Below are 24,504 nucleotides of genomic sequence, written 5' to 3' on the forward strand. Positions count from 1 at the left end.
TTATTCATTATGTTGGGGATGATGCCTTAAACTCTCGTGTCCTGTAATTTGTAAACACAGTTTTTGAACAAACGCTTGTGATGTATAATATATGATATTTTCTTCACTTATTGTCTATGAAAATTGGATGTTTTATTTGCTTTACCAAAAACTAATAAACCAAAATCCCTGGTTTTCGTTTGTAACTTAAGCATGTATGTGGAGACATAAAAGTGGATCATGTCTTAAGTGATAACCAAAATGGTTTGTAGTATATGGATATAAGAGGGAAACCTTATCCTGGTAACGCTATGGATGCGGCCCACTTTGTAGAATAGTTACAAGTGTTATGACTTGCTATAGATGGTCTGATCCTGATCATTCATGTGGGGACATGCGAGCAGGGACGTCCTATACAAAGAGTTTATATGATAGGACCACGAAGTGTAATAGTCTCGTTATATAACGCCGTTCATGACAAAGACTTCACTTCACTAGGATGACCATAGGTAACATGACCTCAATCCTGAGTGAGTTAGGAACTCCTGCATTTGAGGGCAGTCCCTCGATTTGCATGAGTACGAGTGGCTTGATTGCCGACTCAAACCTACCACTATGGGGATTTGTCTGATTTAGGACCTGGGAACTCAGCTACACAAGATGGAATTCACTCTTTCTCCGAAGCAGGGGTAAGTAGATAGATTGCTCTCTTAAGGGCTGATCCCGGGGCTTGAACGATGTGGTGCCACACACCTTCACATGGCTCGAGAGGTGTCCACAAATAGTAGGACTATGTTGTATTGTACATTAGAGGGATCAGTGGTACTTAAGAAGTTAGACGTAACTTCAGGGGCAAAACGGTAAATTGGACCAACTGTACTTACGAGCATCTGTGAAGGGTTATCGTACTGTAGATTGGTTATATTCGATGGACACAGAAATATATTTGTGGTAAGAAGAGCTTGATGGAAAAATAGGCATGCATAGCGGAATTAAAGACCAATTTTACTCTAATTGCACAAAAATAACATACAACCCTAAATTAATTAATTAGTTTTTTTAAAAAATATTACCTTTGAAGTTCTCGAAACACTTCTATCTCCATCCGAACACGAACCGGATAATCACTAGAGCTAACCTACTATCCTCTGGACTCAGAACCAGGTTGTGGGACCTGATGGATGAAGAAACCGAGAGAGAGAAAGAGATGGAAAAATGAGATGGATTCTTTTTTCTTTGGGTTGGGTTTTTTTGTTTTTTTTTTCAGCCCAATTTAGAAACTAATTTTGGAAAAATTGTCAAATGTTCTTTATCCAAATTGAAAGCCCAAATTTATAAAAAAAAGCCATGCAAAAATTGCATGAAACAAATTCATAAATGCCCAACACTTCAAAATCCACTATCTAAGTGGGCTTGATGTCTCCACTATAAGTCAAAACCTAGTTCACTATTTTGTTAGTAGAATTATCTAAAGTTTGGATTTTCTCACTAACTTTAGTCAAAGGGCAAAAAGTCATTTTGTCAAAGTCAAATTTTGACCGAAAAGTCAACATTTTGACTTTTTATGATTTTTTTTCGTGTTGACTAATTTTGACCTCCCGAGCATGAATCCGTATTCATTTTCTCGAAATTCAAATCACATTTGAATATAAGGCCGGTCAAAGTTTGACTTCTCAAAATCAAAAGTCAATTCTTTGACTTTTTACATCTTTGACCATTTCCATTATTTCCGAGTTTCGAAATATGAACATATTCATATTCTTGATATTTAAATCACATTTAATCATTGAAGCTGTATCTCTAAACTGAAAACCGACCACTATGTCTCATATACTTATCGGTTTCTTTCTCTTTACCTAATTCGAACAATTCGAATCATTCTATCATACTATTCTAAGTTTATTCCATATGGGCTAGTAGGGGAACCTAATGGACCTATAGATCATGGGCTCCAACGATCCGAGATTAGTTGGCTAAACTCTTTTAGACGGAGCTAATAAACATTCATTAACTAACGGTTCATTCCACTATAGTCCCGTAGTTGCACTCCATTCACTATAGATATATTTGTGTCCATATGATATAACCATGATTAGTAAACTAATCCTTTCCAGGTTGTTCGTAATCTCAGCTGGGTCATAAAAACCTTTTTACCCCAAAAACTACATTTTTTTTCTTAAGTTCCACTGATCCTCTAATGAACAATTGGTTTAAGGTCCAACCTATAGACCGAACCTCTCTCAGGCTAAGGAGAGGATGGGACCCCTTGTTCAAGACCTGAATTCAGTACTAAAGGGAACAACCTATCTACTATCCCTATAACGGGTAGGAGTGAATTTCGTCTTGCACCCTATGTTCCCAGCTATCCACCTGATCTTACCCCTGAAATGGGAGGCTTTTGGGTCAGTGATAATGAACTGCCCTCACCTATGCAGATCTAAGGATAATTTCGAGCGAACAGGAGTTCATAGTTAACTCAGGATTAAGATTAAGTTACTTAGGTCATCAATTAACGAAATAGTCAGTTTTATACATAAAACGGCGTTTAGAACGTAAAAAGTGACTATTTCATGGTTCAGTCTTATGTAAACTCTTTACATAGGATACCTCCACTTTCATGTCTCCACATGAACGATTTAGGATCACATCGTTTGTACTAACTACAAAATGGGCCGTATCCATAGTGTCTCTAGAATAAGGCGCCCAACCTTATTCATATACTATAGACCATTTTGGCTATATATTTGAACTTAATCCACATTTATGTCACTACATAAAGTTCAAACTTAAACTTAATAGCCTCAGATCCTTAGTTTATTGGATTCATGAATATAGAATTTAATTTTACTAAAGATTTTCAATAACAACTTTATTGAACAAGAATATGATATTACAAACTACGAGTTTTAGGACATAAAATCCAACAGAGTTCAGCTGTCAGTCTTTAATGGAATGCCTGGCAGTTAATGGATGGCGGATCTCGTGGCTTAATAGTTTAGTCAGCTATTCAATTACTATTGAAGCTTCGTGCCATAGGTCCATAAGGTCCCCTTGGTAGCTCAATGGATTCAAGTTGAGAATAAGTTTTTGGGTCAGTTTGAAATGTTCAAATTGACAAGGGGGAATTCGATTATATATGATATGATTGAGCTAGTTAATTATATATGATATGATTGAATTTATGTATAAGATACATTATTTGGAAGAAAATGGATATAAATATGATTTAGATCTAGTGAAGGAGAAAACACTATGGTTTATATGTGATATTAAACTATAGGTTAATGAATATAACATGATTATATTTATTATTTTAATTTGACAATTATAGGATAATTGTGCCCGGCGTTTTCTCCGTAATTGTGTGTTAGTGGGAGGTTTCATTCAATTTTTATAACTGAAGAATAAAATGAAAATCGTTTTCATTTTGCAAATGAGATCGGTCATTCGCTCAAGTAAAGTGTATACTGCCTATCGCTTAGTAAACCGAGAGCCTATACAATAGCTCAAAGTTGCTACACGATCGTATACACGTGCGCTGCTTTCTAAACAATCGCATAAATTTTTCTAAGCGATCGTCTAGTACCCGAGAAATTACTAAACGATCGTCTATACAATCGCTGCCTATTTCCTACACGATCGTATACCTTCTTCTAAACGACCAAGCATTGTCTATGCGATAGACCCTGCCCTTCTCCCACTTGCTTGGTCGTTGTATACAATCTTCATTTCCTCCTACCCTCTACCAATTTCATCAGAGCCCACACTTTGAATTCTCACATCGAGAATACCGAGGGTTCTAAGTGGTGGTGTCATCCCAATTTTTCTATTCGTGTGGAGGACGTTCATGGGTAGACGACCGGTGTTTTGGTGAACAATTGTGTGGACATTCCAACGAGAGCGAGAGGAGCAGTCCCATTGGAGAGAGCGAGATTTCAGCGAAGAAAGGTTCTTTAACTGATTTATTTTCTTGGTCTCTTATTATTTTTTGTTCAAAGCATGTCGGGAATTAGTTGTTTAATGCATATCTTGTCTGTTAGAATGTAAATGTGGTAATTCTATCATAATGTATTTGGAATGATCCGCTTCCGCTCAGAGGTACTCTTGTATAAGAGTTCCTTCACATTAGAGGATCAGTGGAACTTAAGAAACAAGATGTAATTTCGGGGGTAAAACAACATTTGACCCAACTGTTATTACAAATAACCTGTGAATGATCAACTTACTAATTATGGTTAAATCAAGTGGACAGAAATATATCTACAGTGAGGAGAGTGCAACTATCAAGCTATAATAGTGTAACTCGGTAGATCAAGAATATTGATTAATTCGATCTAAAGAGTTTAGCCAATTAATCTCAAATCGTTGGAGCTCAGTAGGTCCATAAAGTCCCTCTACTAGCTCGTAAAACATTAATATCTTGGATTAGTGAATTGAATAGTTTTGAAATATTCAAAATCAAAATTAAGATTTTCAATTTGAAACGTTCAAATTGAATTTAGGGTTTTCATTTTGAAGTGTTCAAATTACAATTAGAGCTTGGATGATTATATTTGATATAATTAACGTTTAATTTTGTTGAAATTAAATGAAATTGAAGAGTTAAAAATATTTAAATATTGGTTACATGAATAGGATTCATGTTTAAAATTAGGTGTTTAATTAATTTAATATTTGATATTAAATTATTATTTAATTAATTAAAATCAAATTAATTTTTCAATTTTCAATTCAATTTAGGTTTTTTTTTTAAAAAAAAAAAATTGATTTAGTTTTCAATTAAAGCAAAATAAAATTGTATTAGTGGAGAAATCCAAAATTTTGAATGATTAGATGGATTAATCTCAACAATAACATCTAGCTCTTCAATTGAGTGCCCTTTGAGGTGTCAAAGTGGCTGGAGTATGAGTGCTTGCATGTAATTGTTACATAAAAACTGAAATTTCTCAAATTGAAAAAGAACACGGCTGGAATTTGAAGAAATTCGGTAGAAACTATTTCTTTCCAAAACCCTTTCCATATCCCTAACTCAATTGACTTGCATCCTGAATTCCACCACTCAAATCCAAGACTGAGAATAATAGAGAAGATACTATTGGTGGTCTACTGTTGAATTGAAGGTCATTTTCGTGGAGAGCAACTTGGATTTGAGAGATTTCATCAAAGGTATAAGTTCTGAAACCTCTTCTTTGATAAGTTGTTATCTTGCATGCTTTTAGAACTTAAATTAAGTGTAATTAGAGTGCTTACTAATTCTGATTGCTTCCATTGCATGTTTATATGTTCCTTCAGTAGAGACATTAAACCATGCAAGATGAGGCTGCAGTAGCGAAAGAAGACCTTGGCACTGTTCAGGACCAAGTAAGGCTAGAGAATCTTTAGCAGAAATGAGCTTCGAACCAGAAGAAGCATTAGATTTTGATGAAGTATTTTTTTGTGATCGATATCCAAGAGGATAACCATGAACCTTATAGCATTTGTCAATCGTGTGGCCAAGAAGATGACAATGAGTGCAAAGCGAACGTTCTTTCTTTTTCGTTTGATTCGACGAAGAACGAGAAGAAGAATTTTGTCTGAAAGATTTTGCTAACAAAATAGTAGCATTCGTTGTTACATAATTCTCCAAAGATAAAAGAGATCTCTATTCAACTTCTTGAGCCACTAAGGAGAAAGCACGTTGAATAGTATATCCAGGCTCCATTAGAAGTAATTAAGTACGAACCTGAGTAAAGGATTCGTTTAATCCCATCAAGCAGGCCATAACATAATCTGTCTAGAAAAAATGAACTAGATCTTTAACTCCACGGCAAGAACATCTACCACAGGGTCAAATTGGACGATACGAGGCAAGTTCGTTCTAGATAATCTTCAATTTTGCGAAACGTGTGGTGACAGAATGCTAATCTTGATTTAGATTTGCAAGTTCTCGATGTAATTGAAAAATTTGCGGACAATTTTTCCTTTGATATCTCTACTAAAGATCAAGCCAGATATCATGAGCGAAATCGGAGATTCATGCTGGTCAAAATTTCTTTAGATAAAGAATTCAAAATCCAAGCGGTTACAATGCTATTGCATATAATCTAAGAACTCTTTAATTCACCAGTCGGTTGAGTTAAGGTACCATTAACAAACCCTAACTTAATCTTCACTGTGAGACTGAGGATCATCATTGACTCAATGAGGCATAATTTGTTTAGGTAAGAAGATAAGAAACAAAAATCAAATTGGTGCTATCATAATGGTGAAGGAAATACAAATTTGCATAGTCTCAACAATAGAGGAATTGAGGGATTGACTTGTTGAGGAAGATGGTGGAGAAACTTCTTCAAGAGAAAGAAGTTTCGTCAATGGTGGATTCATCATTTCGAATGAAGAGTGTGCGCGCGAAAGAAACTCTCAAGATAATTGAAAATTTTCATCTGATACCATATTAAAACTTTGAGAGTAAATAAGTTTTACTTGATTTATTCCTTCAGAAAAAAGAAACTCTCAGAATAATTGAAAATTTTCAATGGCGTTTGTTCCAACAATAACATTCCATCGTCTGAGCAATCGTTTGAGTAACAAGCCCTCTCCAGCTTCTTCTCCATCGTTCCTAACCTGGTAAGTTTCTTAATCCTTCATATTAGTAAGTCTTAACATTAGTTTTTGAATTTTTGTTTAAGTTTTTTGAATTACTGGGTTTTTAAAATTATTATTATTATTATTTCTTTATCTTGTTTTTTCTTTTTGGTTTTTTTTTTTTTTATTGAGGATGATCATGTGTTGTAATAGCTGTTGTACTTTTACAACTGAACTTAATAATCTCTTTGCATTCAATCTTCTGAATAAAATGCTCTAAGAAACAAGTTGCACAGTTTATCAACTCCCTTTCTTTAATTTCTCCCTTTCGTTTCCATTTTCTGTCGAACATGATTGATGATCTTCTCCCTTTCTCCATTGCCACAATTTTCTTCATTCTTTCTCAGGTTCAATTGCATACATTTTTCCTCAAAGTGAAGACAAATAATTCGAATAGAAAAGTGTTGTGTATTCTTTTGACAACTCACAGTTCCAATATAAGGGAAGTAAGAGAAATGACATCTTCTTGTAGGTTGTGAACCAAGAACCTTAAAATGTGAGTCTGAACCTTAAAATGTGAGTCTTTCTTTCTTTCTTTATTTCTTTTCGCTGTGATAGTGCAAGCTTTTTTAATATAGACAATTTTTGCTTTGATGATGAATTGTGCATCTTTTAAGAGAGGATTTTGGGACATGCATGCGCTAAAAGTTGAATTACGTTGTCAGTGTTAGAGCAGAATATTTTCTATTGCATTTGTAACTATTTGTTAAAAATAGAATTGATTATATTTAGTTTCTTGTTGCTAGTCTTTAGGGTTGCTATTCTTTGTGCTAGTCTTGTGCTATTTGTTTTAGATGGTTAGTTTGTTATTTATGGTGTATTTTGAGCCTATATAAGGTCTAATTGGAATGAAATTCAAGTACTGGAGTTTTATATCACTTCTTTTCTTTTATTGGTTCTCTCCATTCTTTTCTATCAGTGGTATCAAAGCCCAGTTGTGACATCTTTTTTCTTAGCCATTAAACCAACTCTCATTCCTTTATCTTCTACAATAGCTAGCAAGCATAGACAATGGCCTCAGACAACTATGTGCAACCAACAATTCCCCGCTTTGATGGTCATTATGATCATTGGAGCATGTTGATGGATAATTTCTTACGGTCCAAAGAGTACTGGACCATTGTTGAAGCAGAAGTGAATGAACCTGCTGTTGGAGTTGTCTTGTCAGAAGCTAACCAAAAGAAGCTAGAGGAACGAAAATTGAAGGATCTCAAGGCAAAGAATTATTTATTCCAAGCTATTGATCGTGTCATCTTGGAGACCATTTTGCAAAATGATACATGCAAGCAAATTTGGGACTCCATGAAGAAAAAGTATCAAGGCACAACGAGGGTGAAAAGACAGTAGCTCCAAGCTCTTCGCAAAGAGTTCGAGATTCTTAAAATGAAACAAGGTGAGTCCATGGATGGGTATTTCTCACGGACCTTGGCTATAGCAAACAAGATACATATCCATGGAGAGAAGATTGAAGATGTAGCTGTGGTTGAAAAGATTCTTCGGTCGATGGATTCTAAATTTGTTATGTGGTTTGTTCAATTTAGGAATCAAAAGATATTGATACATTATCAATTGATGAATTACAAAGTTCTTTACTTGTGCATGAGTAGAGAATGACGTCAAATACAGATCCAACCGGAGAACAAGCTCTGAAAACTTCAACTCATGGTGAAAACTCTGCAGGGAGAGGATCAAATAGAGGACAGGTCAAGATCATGGAAGGTGGCAAGGAAGAGGACGAGGTAGTGGACATGATCCACACAAGCAAACATCCAACAACAACTCGAGACTTGATAAGTCCATCATTCAATGTTATCGTTGTCATAAGTTTGGTCATTACAAGTCTGAATGCACAACCAACTTCAACCATGAAAAAGGAGAGCAATCCAATTTTATAAAGGAAAAAGAGCAAGCAACTCTATTAATGACGTGCCACCACAACGAGGAGCTTGGTAATATATGGTATATAGACACTGATTGCAGCAATCATATGTGTAGTAACAAGTCTCTCTTTTCTCATTTGGATGAAAGTTATCATTCTACTATGACATTTGGTGATAATTCTAAAGTAAATGTCGTGGGTAAAGGAAATATTCAAATTAAGACCAAAAAAGGCAATGTTGAAACCATATCAAATGTGTTTTATATTTCTGATTTGAGAAGAAATTTATTGAGTGTTGGACAGCTACAAGAGAAGGGTTATGTCATAACTATCAAAGAAGACGCATGTGAGATATATGATCCAAGAAGAGGATTGATAGCTCTTGTTGAAACAGCCTCAAACAGGTTGTTCCCACTCAAACTAGAAGGTTTGAAGTTATGTTTCAAGACTAATGTAGATCAAGATCCCACATGGCTTTGGCATTTGCGACATGCCCACTTGAATTTTAAAGGTTTGCAAGTCCTTTCTCAAAAGCAAATGGTGGTTGGTTTTCCCCAAATTTTTCCTCCCACAAAAGTATGTGAAGATTGTGTTGTTGGCAAATAACATCATGAGAGCTTTCCAAAAGACAAATCATAGAAAGCATGTAAATCCCTAGAGTTGATTCATTCTGGCCCATTAAACCTAGTATCAAATGGGAAGAAAAAATATTTTATTTCTTTCATTGACGATTTTTCCAGAAAAACGGGGGTTTATTTCGTGCAGGAAAAGTCTGAAGCATTCTCAATTTTCAAGAGCTTTAAAACGGTTGTTGAAAATGAAATTGGGAGAAAAATCAAAACCCTTCGAACGGATCATGGAGAAGAATACATGTCACAAGAATTTGTAAATTTTTGTGCTCATCATGGAATTCGACACCAGTTGATAGCAGCCTACACACCTCAACAAAATGGTGTTGCCGAAAGAAAAAACCATACTATCCTCAACATGGTTCGAAGTATGATTGTAAATGGGAGAGTTCCAAAGAAATTTTGGCCAAAAGCAGTAAATTGGGGTGTTCATGTTTTGAATCGAAGTCCGACATTTTCGGTGAAAAACATGACTCCTCAAGAAGCTTAGGATGGGCGTAAACCATTAGTTGATCACTTTAAAGTGTTCGGATGCATTGCATATGCACACATTCCTGATAAGAAGAGAAGGAAGCTAGATGACAAAGGTAAAAAAATGTGTCTTTCTTGGTATTAGTGAGTAATCAAAGGCTTACAAACTGTTCAATCCAATCACAGGTAAAATTGTAATTAGTCGAGATGTTATATTTGATGAACTAAACACTTGGAATTGGACAAAAGATACTCCAGAGCAACAAACAGTACCTGTGAATTTTGAAGACAGTGATGAATCTTTGACACCTCAACTTGAAAATCCAGTACAACAATCAATTGAGCTTGAGGCTACTGAGTCTTAAACAGGATGTGCAAGTTCTTCAAGATCACAACAAGTTAAAAGGAGACCAACATGGATGGAAGATTATGAGATTAGTGGTGATCTTTCTGATGAGGCATTTGTCGATTATGCTTTATTATTAGAATGTGATCCATTAATTTTTTAAGAAGTAATCAAAGATATAAAATGGAAGCAGGCCATGGATGAAGAGATTAAGTCGATTGAGAAAAACAACATTTGGGAGCTATCAGAACTTCCTAGAGGGCAAAATCCATTGGTGTTAAATGGGTTTACAAGACGAAGTTGAATAAAGATGGTCAAGTAGACAAATACAAGGCTCGTCTTGTTGCAAAGGGGTACAACAACAAATTAGCATTGACTACAATGAATTTTTCGCTCCGGTTACAAGACATGATACGATTTGAATGGTGTTAGCATTGGCAGAACAAAGCAATTGGAAAATTCTTCAAATGGACGTGAAATCAACCTTTCCGCATGGCAACTTGAATGAAGAAGTTTACATAGATCAAGCCCCTGGATATGTTCAACAGAGTAATGTAAGAAAGGTATATCGCTTGAAAAAGGCTTTGTATGGATTGAAGTAAGCTCCTAGGGCTTGGTACAGTCGAATTGAGGCCTACTTTATTAAAGTTGGATTTGAAAAATGTCCATATGAACATACTCTCTTTATTAAATTCCAACATCCAAACAAGATTTTGATAGTATGTTTGTATGTAGATGATTTGATTTACACAAGAAATGACTCGATTATGTTTGAAGAATTCAAGCAGTCCATGATGACAGAGTTTGAAATGACAGATCTAGAGATGATGCATTATTTTCTCGGCATTGAGGTAATGCAATCGATAGCGGAAATTTTCATCAATCAGAAGAAATATGCATTGAAGATCTTGGACAGGTTTCAAATGGAGAATAGCAACTCAGCCACAACTCCAGTTGAACCTAATTTGAAGCTCACAAAGGATCATGAAGGAAAGAAGGTCAACAGTACTCTCTATAAGCAAATGGTTGGAAGCTTGATGTACTTAACAGCTATAAGGCCTAATATTATGTATGTTGTAAGTTTAATTAGCAGGTTTATGAAATCTCCAACTGAGCTTCATCTCCTTGCTGCCAAAAGAATCTTACATTACTTAAAAGGGACTCCTAGTCTTGGCATACTTTATCAAAAAGGAGAAAAACTAAACTTTGTTGGTTTAGCGATAATGATTATGTAGGAAATTTAAATGATGGAAAGAGTACTTCAGGGTATGTTTTCATGCTTGGTTCAAAAGCTATCTCATGGTCTTCCAAGAAATAGCCAATTGTCACATTATCTACCATTGAAGCTGAACTTGTAGCAGCAACATCATGTGCATGTCAAGCCATTTGGTTGAGGAACATTTTTTAGAATTCGCATTATAAGCAAGAAGAAACATCTATCATTCATTGTGATAACACATCAACAATCAATCTCTCAAGGAATCCTGTCTTGCATGGACGAAGCAAACACATTGATGTAAGATACCATTACTTGAGGGATCTTACAAATGATGGAATTATCAATCTAAGTTACTGTAAAAGTGAATATCAAGTGGCATATATTTTAACCAAGCCTCTCAAATTAGCAACATTTGTGAAGCTTTGAAGCTTATTTGGGGTGGTTTCCTCTATTACTTTAAACTAAATACTAAATTGTATAGTTTTAGTTTAAGGGAGGGCGTTAAAAATAGAATTGATTATATTTAGTTTCTTGTTGCTAGTCTTTAGGGTTGCTATTCTTTGTGCTAGTCTTGTGCTATTTGTTTTGGGTGGTTAGTTTGTTATTTATGGTGTACTTTGAGCTTATATAAGGTCTAATTGGAATCAAATTCAAGTACTGGAGTTTTATATTACTTCCTTTCTTTTATTAGTTCTCTCCATTCTTTTCTATCACTGTTCCATTCATTCCCCTCCCTTTTTTAGAAGCCCAAAAGAATTTTTATTGAGAGTACTTCAAGATTTAGGAAATACTTTTTGTTTTAGTATGGCTAATGGCTTGTCCTTTTCGGTTTTCTTTTTATGTTTGGTTAATTTTTGTTAGTATGAAGTTTATGTTTTGTTGAGATTGCAAATTCCATTATTTTTGGAACGGTTTGCAAGAAATGTGTGATGTGAATTACATAAACTAAGGAGCAAACTTGAGGATTTGTTTAACTGTAAGCATTAATTAATTAAACTTAAATTTTTTTCAGCATTACTCAATTAATATGAGAAAATTAGCTAATATCTCGTTGTCCTAACTCTTAATATATGTTTGGTGATTATTCTTTGTCGATGTGTACCATCTTATGCTAGTATTCTCGATTTCACTTTGGGTTGAGTTGGTAAGCTACAAAAATGTCTAACTTTTAGTTTAATAACACATACCTTTATTTGGCCTTTTCATCTACTATTGTGTATCCTCATCCACCAATCACATTTGACATTCTTGTAACAATAATTTGAAGAAGAATGTTTGAAAAAGATTGGGTTCATATGAACAGGTAAGAGATTGTCAAATTAATATGGAATTAATCATAGATTATATATTTAGTTATATTAATTGAGAATTTGGACTTTTTTAATAGAGCGAGCAATGAATATGTGAGGGGAGTATGGAACTTCGTCAAACAAGTAGAGAACATGTTGAGTCGGGTAGACAAAATTTTGTATCCATGTAAGACATGTAGGAACATGAGTCATCAAACCTTTGATGTTGTCGATGAACATTTGGTTATCAAAGGTATGGATCCAACTTATAAGATTTGGTACCATCATGATGAAGAAGTACCTATAGAGTGTATGTTTGATGGTCAACCCTTTTGTAGTACTTCTTTCATGAGTAATGTAAAAGTTGATGAACCATTCATAAATAGTGATGTCAATCAAAAGGTTGTAGACACAAAAATTTCTTTGTATCCTCATTGTACAAAATATACAAAAATGTTAGCTATGGTATCCTTATATAAGATAAAGGCCACCAATGATTGGACCGACAAAAGTTTCACAAGCCTTTTAGAGCTATTGTACGATATGCTACCCCCTGACAACGTTATCCTAAAATCCACCTATGAAGTTAAGAAGTTCTTAAAAGTATTTGATTTAGGATATGAAAAGATCCATGCTTGTGCAAATTATTGTTGCTTCTTTACGAAAGAGAATAAAGATTTAGAGAGTTGTCCAGTTTGTGGGCATTCTCGATGGAAGGTGGATAAGCGTACCAAACAGATGAAATGGGGTGTTCTAACAACAGTGTTGAGATAAGCGTACCAAATATCAGTTAGGTTGTCCTAATTTTTGGGTTCACTTGTCAGAGAAGTGGTGCCGGTGACTGTCAAAACTTGGAAGAAACTTTCAACGAGACAAAAAGAAATATTGTGGCATTCTATCCAAGTATGTAATAAATAGTTACATAATTATATGATGAATATAATTTAAACTTTCTTATATGGTAATTACATGAATGTTTTTATTCTTTAGGCATGATACAATATTGTTGAAGAATGATAGAAGAAATATTTGTTTCAAAATATGGGTGAATTGTGGAGAGCAAGCAAATATCGCCTAGTGAATAAAATTTGACAAACTTCAAATGACGATGAGTTGAATAAACTAAAGCCAGATAACATTTCTTCAATACATGATTGGAATGACTTTATCAAAGATATAAAACAAGTGCAAAATCTAAGGTATACGATATAATTATTGAGTAAATTTATTTATTTGATTCAAGGTATGAAAACATGTTTAGTCTTTATATCTTTGTTGAATACTTTGTTTGAGTATGATTTCAAGCAAAAAGCAAGAAATTTAAGAGTCATTTCCATACGTGTAGTCCTAGAGGCTATGCTCAACTAGCTGAAGATTTGGTATAAATTTATGTAATACTAATAACATTATTATAATTAGCACTAGAGATAATATAAAACTAAATATTTTTTTTTCTATGTAGAAAAATTCTTCTTCTTCAACTCCAAGTACCCGAATAGATGTTTGGACAAAGGCACATGTGAAGAAAGATAGAAAACCTATTAACTCGCAAGTGGCAAAAAATCTGGTTAGATTATTTTTTGTATTTTTCTTAATTTTTTATATTTTTCTTAATTTTTTATATTTTTCTTAATTTTTATATTTCTTGAGTTGTATAAATCTCTCTTGTGGGTTTGTTAGCATTTGAGCAGTGATTTAGTTGAAGTAGGAGTTTCGAAATGTTGTGAATTTGTGTTGGTTATAAGGTATCCCCTTCCCCCTCCCCCTCCCTAAATGGCTTATCGACTTCTTGGCATTTGAATAGTTTTACTATGATTTTTTGTCATGAGCGTATTGAACAAAATCCTATGGAAATGTCTCCTTCGAGCAGTATAATTACAATGAAATTAGTAAAGTTTTCAGTCTCGATCATGGCCATGTATGAGGATTAGGATTTGGTGTGAGTAGATCGAAGGTGTCTACATCAACTCAAAAAGATAAGACTATTGCATCTCTTGAAAGAAAATGCAACAACCTAACGTCAGATATAGATGAACTAAAAAGTGTGGTAGCTTCCTTAATAAAGGACAAGATAAATTTGTCCTAACTCTCTTTATCTATTTAAATTGTGTTTTATATAACATTTTGAATATGTTGTTTCTATAGGAAAAAATGAGCGAACAAAATTCTAATAATCCTGTTAAAGTATCAACATCGGCAGATATTCCAGCTCCAATACTAAATTCCCCACTGAAAAATTCTTCTATAAATTTTCTATTCATTTAGATTCAAAATTATTACTGTTTGAAATTTTTTTAACCATATTAGTGAATATGAGTATTACTACCACTCCCCATAAGTGTTCGTTGCTATATTGGGTCAGTTCAGGAGAAGTCGTTGATGAAAATAGATGGTCTTCCAATGATCCATCAATTCTTGTCCATCACATACCTCTTGGCCTGAATGCAATTCATGTGTGGGTTAATACGGTAAAAATATCAAATTCCTTCTTATGGAGGCCTACATATGACATTATTGTTATTGACGATGTTGTGGGTACTACTGTTGCATGGCCAATAGATAGATCCAAACTATGTAAGGAAATTTATTTACTACTTTGTGAATTAAGTATTTATTTAGTTCATTACCTAATCTATTGTTAGAGTTAGATCATGATGATTTATGAAAGCTGTTTTGTTTTATTTTTTATTAAGTGATTGATATGATGACAAACATCAGAGCAACATATTTTTTGTGGGAGAATTTTGGTATCGCTATAATCAAAACATCTCTTTTGTTTATATCAACTTTTTGGGATTATATATGTAATCATTTTATTTAGATTAAGAATTTACAACATGTTCTATTAGGTAAGAACTTTGTTGAAACATACTTTTGATGACTATATCAAGCCTTTTGGATGAATATAGTGCTTTATTTCTTTTATATGCTATAAATTTGAAGATTTTGGTTATAATTATGATTGTAGATTTGGATGAAATGTGAATTACATCTTTCTTCGTCTAGACAACAATATGGGCAAGCGACTTCTATAAATATATGTTTATAATTAATTCTACAATAATATTTGCGAAAAAAAATTGTAAAATCTAAAAAAAATGTTATTAACCAGTGCCATTAAAGATCAATTATAGCATTGTTTTTACTATTACAAAAAATACTATAGAAAGTTCATTACATTAAAATTTATGTTTGAAAATGGGGTATTTATAGCTTTTTTCCATTATGATGAAAAAATGCTAATAAAAATAAGGGAATTTCAATAGCATGTCTAAAATCGCTGTAGAACGTCTTTTATAACATTTTTTTTAGTGTTATGAAAAAATTTAATGGTACTTTTTCTAATACAATGAAATGTTTCCATAACATTGAATTAAAGCTATTATATGTCAACTTTCTATAGCAATATTAATAGCTGTACAAAAACAATATGGAAAATTGAGGACTTTTAATAACATCGGTTATCAAAACATTTATAAAACGTTATGAAAACTTTTTATAGCATTTTTACAATGTTATTAAAAATGCTATTGAAACATTTTGCTAGTGTTTTTTATAGCATTGGAAAAGCGCTATCAAAACGTTTCAATAACATTTTTTTATGGACAAACACTATTGAAATGTTTTGATAGCGCTTTTGTAACGCTATAAAAAACACTATCAAAATGTTTATAGTGTTTTTTTTTATGCTATGAAAAGTTTTTATAGCATCGTATATGCGCTATCAGAACGAACATTTTATAGCGTTGAAAAAAACGCGATGGAAAGTCATGGACTTTCAATAACATGAGCTACAACAACATTTAAAAAACGCTATGGAAAGTCTACGATAGGGTCTTTAAATGCTATTGTAAGTGAGTGATATTTCTTGTATTGTCAGAGTAATTATAAGTGATTTTTAATAGCTTTTTAACGATTACCAAATGAGCCTAAAATAATTACCAAATGGAATGTGGTATATTAATCACATTTGTACCCAAGACTTGGTTAACATGTTTGTTTATGGATCAAGTAATCAAATTTAATAGTACTAAGAAAAAAATATCTAATTTAATATGGAAAAAATAGCGGAGATGGTCAAGTTATTATTAATTACATAATAAAGATAAGTTACTCGGAGGCTTTCCTTTGTGAATGAAATTTTATTTTATTATTTTTTTTTTTTTGGAAGGTATCAACATAGAGTGAGAAAATCGAACCTCTAATCTTGAGGTTGATAGAATAAATACTATGTAAATTGAACTATGCTCATTTTAACAAATAAGATATTTTCTCCAAAACTTTAACCCATTAAAGAGAGAAAAAAAAAAAGAAATTATATAAAATAATGCTTTCAAATAGCTACTTTTAGTTTGACGATGACTTAAATAGATTTTTAAACAAAAGAAAAAGAATCTTAGAAATTTTTTTTAAAAATACGTTTAACGAGGATATCTATTTAAATTGTCATCAAACTAAAATAACTATTTAAAATACAAAATAGTTTAGAAATGATATAAAACATATACAATTTGCATGAGGATATCTCAACTAACATAAAATATATACTATTAACTTCAAAGTAGTTGTTCAATTTCCTAAATCCATATTAAAATAGAGTCCATTAAAAGATAAGGTTTTTTTTATAAGGTTTTTTTAAGGCAATAATAATAAAAAAAAAAAAAAAATAGAGTCCATTTTATACTTAAATTTTAAATTATTAGACTTTTACTCATTCCTTTTGAGCTTGGTTTTTATTGGGTCTTTACATTTGAAAATACTATATTTTTTTCTCAAAAATTTTAAATTTGATTTTCATTTGATTCGCATACCAAAACCTAAAAAAATATAATTTTTCTTCTTATTTATTTATATATTTTAAATCCACACTCTGAATGCAATTTTAGCATTCTTCATGTTTTTTAGTAGAATTATATAAAGGTGTAAACAAAAAGAATAAAAGTCAAAGTAAAAGGAGGCATAAAATTCCATATTGGGATAATTTTCCTATATTATTCCCATTATCATATATATTATATTTTCTGAGATTTTTCATTTGGGGAAGGTTTTATGGAAAATGGCAGGTTCGATATTGTATTTTAGGTAACACAGAAGGCTTGAGCTCAACTTTCAATGAGAAAGATAGTTTAGCTACTAATGTAAAATAATTTTCTTCTTTTTTTTTTTTATTTGTTTGAATAAGAAACCAATTTGGTTTTTTTTTTCCCCCAATTAGTCTTTCACTTTCACCCCAAGTTGAAGAAATAGTCAACTTTGTTTTAGGATTTTAGAGACCAATCATTGCGTTTAATTAATCATATATAGCCAAAGCTCATATGTGTTTGAGTGAAGAATCTATTATTATTATATTTTTTAAGACAAATTATTAAACCACAAGCAAGAATAAAAATTACAGCCTAACTTCCTCATCAATAACGATGAGAAGAATAGAATCTAAAAAACATATTTTCAAATCAAAAAACAATCGAAGAGGATATCAAAGCTGCAAAATCATGAGTCGGTTTGTTCTATACCGGATAAAAAAGACTGGTAATTGACAACTTTGCCCAGGATAGAAATGTCTTCAATAAAAGACCTAATATCGGAGAAGGTAGAATTCACTCCATTAATAGAATTAATAACTTCCATGCATTTCATCCGACCATAAAAATTTAGTATGATCTCTCCCAACAGTGGGCCATTTCTTGACCGGAAAAGGACCTCAAATGATTTCAAGAGAGAGAAGAGATTATTGAAATTAAAGTATGCATGTTTCTTTTATAGGGTTTTGGTATTTTTGAAAAAAATGATGCAACCATTTTTCTCTCAAGATATTTATGATTTAGATCTCAATTACATTAAGAAAAATAATAATAATTCAACAAACATCAGAACTCATAAAATTGATCATAATTGGTTACTTTTTTCAACACTTCACATATTAATAAGTGAATTAATTAATTGATTGGCTTGGTTGAATATATAGTGAGACTCATTTGAACTACTTTTAGAGAGACAAATGTAAAGAATCAATTATTGTGAGTGGTTGGCTTACATTCAAGAAGATAAGATTGTTTGGTTGGAAAAAAGTAGAAAGCACTGAGGAGTCTCCATCAACACATCAATTTTTTTTTTTTCTTTTTTTTGTTTCTTCTATTGGTTTGGGTTTCATGGAGCTTTTAATTACTTCTACAAGTTGCTCTTATACTTTTTCCCTGTCCAAATGAAAGTTGAATCAAAATCATCCTTTATGGATGAATTAATTTTTTTTTTTTTTTTTCATGTTAGGATTATATTTAGACAAATATGAATTTATATCTCTAAACTTTGAGGTTATATCAAGTTAAATCCTAAACTAAGATTTGTATCAATTTAAAATTTAAAAATTTTAAGGATTGTATCAATTTAAACTCTGAACTTTGGGATTGGTATCAATTTACTTCACGAACTAATAATTATATTAGTTTAAACCCTGAACTTTCATAAGTGTTTCTAAATAAAACACAATGGAAGATTTAAGTTAATACAATTATGAAAGTTTAAGGTTTAATACACTTACAAAAGTTCATGGTTTAAATTGATACATTTATTAGTTTAAGGTTTAAATTGATACAATCACCAAAATACAAGGTTTAAAGTGATCAAGTATTAGTTTAGGGTTTAAATTGATACAACACTTAAAGTTTGAGGTATAAATTGATATTTGTCCTATTCTTTTTGGGTTAAAATATCATTTTAATCTATATACTTTTGAGTTTGATTAATTTTTATCCATATACTTTCAATAAATCTTAAGTTTAGCCATTCGAAGATTTTTTTTTACCAAAATTGGTTAAACTACAACAATAATTTTCATGCAAAGGAATATAACATATGAATAAAGTTTTCAAAATTTGTAGTAAAAATGCTAATAGATGAAAAAAAGTATTTTTAAAAAAACAAATTGACTCTAAATTAGCGATGGAGACTAAATTTAATGATAGTGATAGTGGTAGGGAATTGAACATTTAACCTACAGTGGTCGAGAACTAGATATTTGACCTTTAGAATGAACATTGGCATCTTGTGTATAATAGATTATACTCGAATTGATTGTTTTTAACAAGAGTGATATCTAAGGTCCCGTTTGGTAACTATTTGGTTTTTTGTTTTTGTTTTTGAAAATTAAGCCTATTTCATTTACATCTCTTAAAATAATTTACGACAGTGGTTGAATTCTTAGCCAAATTCCAAAAACAAAACTAACATTTTGAAAGTTACTTTTTTTGGTTCTCAAATTTTGGCTTGGTTTTTTAAACCTTGGTGAAAAGTAGATAACAAAATAAGAAATTTGAAGGTGAAAGTAATGGTCATATGCTTAATTTTCAAAAATGAAAACACAAAATAAACTGGTTATCAAACGAGACCTAATAATCAGTATTAAATTTTCAATGATGTGTTTAATTTATGAATAATTTTGAGATTATACAACATAAACATAAGTACATTTGAACTTCATGACTTTAAGAAAAGGGAATAGATTTTTTTTTAAAAAAAAATGAAAAAATGAAAAAGGGAATAGAATGTCTATAAGATTTTAACATATTATCTATGTGAAACATTGACTTCAAAGAATTTTTTTTTTTTTTTTTTTTAAAAAAAGAAACTTCCAAGATTTTTAACTACATGTATTTTAACTTCAATTAATTATATTTTTCTTTTACTTTTTAGTAAGATTAATGACATGTGATCAATCGGTATACATGTCTTGAAATTAAAAACACAAACTAATTTTATATGTTGATAACAACTAACTTACATGTATTTCAACTAATATTACAAAACAACCAATTAATTCAAATTTAATTGTCAATAAATTTGTACGATTTTATCCTAAATTAAGTAAATAATTTAAATATATAACACAACTATAGATGATGAAGGGAGATGATTTGCTAAGAAATTAAATAAGCGTTGGCCGAGCGAAAAAGTCCGCCGTCAGAAGGGGAGGCGGAAGAATGGAGCGGCGGAGGACGAAGGCGGAGGACGCCGCTCAAGAAGGCACCGGTAATGGCTCCAATGACCGGAGCTGTAATATAGATCCATATGTCATCGAAAGCCCATGAAACAATTGCCGGCCCCAGAGATCTTGCCGGGTTCATTGATGCACCTGAAATGGGCCTGCACTGGCCCAAAACCCATCATGCACTTTTAATTATAAAATAAAAAGTATATAATTTTATAATTGTCACTAATATTTTAAAAATCTTAAATATCATTTTTTTTATGTGAAATTTTTCCCATCAAGCCTTAAGTTAACGGTATAAAAATTCGCTAACAAAGTGCCTTGCTAGAAGAGGTTCCCATAACCCATTTTGTTGCGCTAACAAAATACATTTTTTTTTGTCCCCGAGCTTTTGATATAATTTTTATTTCATCTTTAAATTCCTAAGTGTGATGTTTTGGGTTCAAAGTTGATTTAGTCAAATATTGAAATTTTACAATTTTATATTTGAATTTTGTTTCAATTTGGTCAATATGGTTTCAAGATTTACAATTTTAACTTTGATTTTTTTTAAAAAAAAAAAAAATCAAAATTTGACTTTCAGTCTTTTATGTTGATGTCAATTAATTAATTTAAAAGAATTAAATTAGTTTTCACTAAAATTCAAAAAACTATTCTTCTTTTTAATATATTAATTAAAAGTTAACATCAACTAATAAAGTGAGTATAAGGAAAGACTCGAGGTAAAAGTGTACAACATTGAATTTTAAGGATCAAATGAAAAGTAAACTCAAATTCAGAGTAAAAGTACAACATTTTGAGTCCTAGATACAAAATATAAACTCAAACTCAAAACATAGAAACCAAAAAGGCATTTTCCCTTAATAAAAGTAATACTTGAATGTAGTTCAAAGACATTTATTTTTATGCATATCCTTCAATCACAAAAGAAGATTATATATAATTTTTATTTTTTTTAAAAAAAAATTGTCATATAGCAACTTGTAATTTGACACTTGGATGAGTTGCATAAAGATAGATACAATCCAAGATACATCCAAATATTTATTCATAAGAGTAATTGTACTGTATAACACTTTTAAGGTTAATAATTAAATATATAACAAAAATTTTAAAAAATTTCAAATATAGCAAAATCTATATGTGATAGACTCTCTATAGTTGATAGACTTCTACTAACAATATAAAACTGAATCCTGATTTCGCTATACCTGCAATTATATTATATTCTATCTACTAATACTTTATAGATTTAGTGTTATATTTGCAAAGAGTCCCATATTAATAACAATAAGAAGAAGAAAATGTGGGAGCACCTACCCGGCGATAAACACAGCAAGCCCAATGGCCATTCCAATGACAAAGCCCGATAGACCAACCTACATTTGTATAAAATCCGGCTCAAGTTATAAAAGGAAATGAAAGTTTAAGAATAATTAAGTTGACAGTTGACAGTTGACACAAACATAAAATAAAGTTGAGTAACTTTTAGGACATACTGATTGTGGTTGATAGGGTAAAGAAGAAAGGAGGAAGCTGAGAATGAAAGTTGCAAGAAATTCGAGGAAGAAAGCGGAAATAACGTGAGAATGAAATGGTGGAGTTGGAGTAGTCATCAATTGTTGTGGTTTTATGTCGTAAACAAACATTGCTGCATATGTTCCAATTACACAACCCGTCGTTTGAGCCACTCCATATGCCATTACCTATTTTCCAATAAATTACCACGACAATTAGTATAACACAACCCTTAATTCAACTCTACTATCATCCTTCTCTTAAATCAATTCTTCATCTATTCTACATTTCTTATCAACGATCTATGGAAAGTTTAAAACTGGAATTTACTTTTTAATTTAACTTATTAGATATGATATTTAAATATCAAAAATTTGAAAACCTATTAGATACTCTCAAAGTTAAGGACTTGAATAGACACAAACTTGAACATTCCTTAACTATACTTATAATTTGAACTAAAATTAAAATTAAACATGTGTTGGGGTCTAAAGTCTAATATGGTAGAATATTTATATTTATATTTATTTTTTTGTTTTAATTTTTAATTTTTTTTCTTATTTTGAAGAAAAAAAAGTAAACTTATTGGTCCATGACATAATAAGTTAGTTTGTTTTTCATTTGGTTAATAGATTTCAAAATATCATTCTTCTTGAATTTTAAGATTAGCTTCCATTTGATCATTAAGTTTCAATATTTTACGCTTTTACCCCCAAACTTTTCACTAGACAATAATATATACTCATGATTTTGGTATTTTATTAACATAAAATATGTGAAATTTTTTATTTTATTTTAATGGTGATTAAAAAAGGAGTGAAAATTAATTTAATTATACTTAATTTAGTTATAATAATAAAAAAAAATAGCAAGAGTGAGTGTTTAGTTAAAATTTAAGAGTAAAAATGTAGATAGGAAAACCTTAGACCAAATAATTAAGAAATATACATAAAATTTTAACATTTTAACATTTTAAGACCTATCAACCAAATAAAAATTAAACATAAAACTATAAAACTAAGGGGTTTTTTTTTTCCGTTAATTTTTCCAAAATAAAATGTGGAATAAGGGAGTAGTAGTACCCTAGACCAAGGGAAGTGACCAAAAATGGCGGAGGCAAGAGTGATGGCTGGATTAAAATGAGCACCGGAAATGGGAGCAAAGCAGAAAGTCAAAACCCCAACCGTCAAACCGGCGGCGACGGCATAGTCCAATAGACCCATCTGACCGCCCATCAGCTGGCCGGTCGCCGTCACCCCACTCACACAGATCATCAACAAAAAAGTCCCTACCATCTCTCCCAAAACCTACACCAAAACACACAAAAACATATTAAAACCACCGAGGTCGCAGCCATCTCATTGTTGTAATCGGAACTCTCGAAGCATTATTACCGGGCGAGCTAGATTCTGGTCCATCGTTGGTGGTTGTGGGAAGGCAGAGACAACGATGGGGATTGTATTATTATTGTTATTATTTCAAGCCTTAATTTGTTGGGGTTGGGACTGGTTGTTGAAGGGTAGTTTAAAAGTATTAAAGCATGAGTTTGATGATGAGAGTTTAAAATTGGTGTGTTTTTCTAAGTTAAATTTCTCATGATTTGAAAGTTGTTTTTGGTGTGTAGCCTAACCCACAATCTACTTACGTAATGACTAATGTGTTTTGTTCACACTGTTTTGTCTTTCGTCATATGCATTATTATTTTGTTGCCAAAGTAGTAACAAAAATATGATCTCCAAAATACAGAAAACCTAGCTAGGGTTTAGAGAATGAAGACCCACATTCGACTTATCTTTATGACGAGCCGGAGATAATTTAATATCTATTTGGTAGGCAATATGAATTTGATCACTTTTATGTTTTAGATTAATTTCACTTAAATTCTTTGATCCAAACCGTGTGAATTCGAAAAAAAAAAAAACATTTTTATATTTTTAAGAGTGTTGATTTTGGAGTTGAAATTTTAAAATGAAGGATTATATTAAAATAAATAAAAATGTCAATAAATATAGTATTTCATGATGTAACTCAATTTATTTTTGTTTTAAATTAATTTATGTGTTGCATATATATTATAAGTTCTATGAAACAAAATAATACTTACACGGAAACACATGTTCATAAGTTAGTTAATTATGTTTTGTATTCAATTTAATATTTAGTGGGTAACCTTGATTAGTTATATAGTTTATAAATATTCGATTTAGTATAAAATAATACACATTTGAACAATTCTTGTATTGGAATTCAATTTCTCAATTTACTAGTGAACACACATTTTTGGCGTGAGCATAACAAATGTGTCTATGGTGCTACTTTTTGTCCTTCCCAAATTATTAGTCTGGATGTTTAGCTTGATGTTTCAAGTGACCTGGGGCTTCTCTTCGGGGGTCTCAAGTGGTCTGATCTTTTCCTTGGGATCTCTTTTGTTGAATCGTTTTTTGTTTAGTGGTCTGAAATTTTTTAAACTTTAAGACATTTATGAAATATTAATTTGTGAATTAGTCTAAAAATTTCAAAATAAAAATTGAACTTTGATTCGTAGGAACTAGGAACGTTCTTGGCT

The 24,504-nt window shown here is 31.6% G+C and overlaps 2 protein-coding genes and 1 pseudogene across 2 annotated transcripts; 2 read left to right on the forward strand and 1 right to left on the reverse strand.

Moving 5' to 3' along the window:
• Nucleotides 1-10,695: 10,695 nt before the first annotated feature.
• Nucleotides 10,696-13,210, forward strand: LOC150038307 (uncharacterized). Its single transcript, XM_090312628.1, has 2 exons — nucleotides 10,696-10,997; nucleotides 12,535-13,210. The coding sequence occupies exons 1-2, from the start codon at nucleotides 10,696-10,698 to the stop codon at nucleotides 13,208-13,210; spliced, it is 978 nt and encodes a 325-aa protein (XP_090168754.1).
• Nucleotides 13,211-13,477: 267 nt separating this feature from the next.
• Nucleotides 13,478-14,701, forward strand: LOC150038308 (uncharacterized; annotated as a pseudogene).
• Nucleotides 14,702-20,280: 5,579 nt separating this feature from the next.
• Nucleotides 20,281-23,415, reverse strand: NIP7;1 (NOD26-like intrinsic protein 7;1). Its single transcript, XM_039050501.2, has 5 exons — nucleotides 23,333-23,415; nucleotides 23,021-23,245; nucleotides 21,920-22,126; nucleotides 21,741-21,799; nucleotides 20,281-20,575 (listed from the first exon to the last, which is right to left on the reverse strand). Exons 1-5 carry the CDS (start codon nucleotides 23,354-23,356, stop codon nucleotides 20,350-20,352), a joined length of 741 nt encoding a protein of 246 aa, XP_038906429.1. The 5' UTR covers nucleotides 23,357-23,415; the 3' UTR covers nucleotides 20,281-20,349.
• Nucleotides 23,416-24,504: the final 1,089 nt, after the last annotated feature.

This window comes from Benincasa hispida, chromosome 1, assembly GCF_027475165.1.
Source record: "Benincasa hispida cultivar pf3 chromosome 1, pf3_genome.v1.1, whole genome shotgun sequence".
Lineage (NCBI taxonomy): Eukaryota > Viridiplantae > Streptophyta > Magnoliopsida > Cucurbitales > Cucurbitaceae > Benincasa > Benincasa hispida.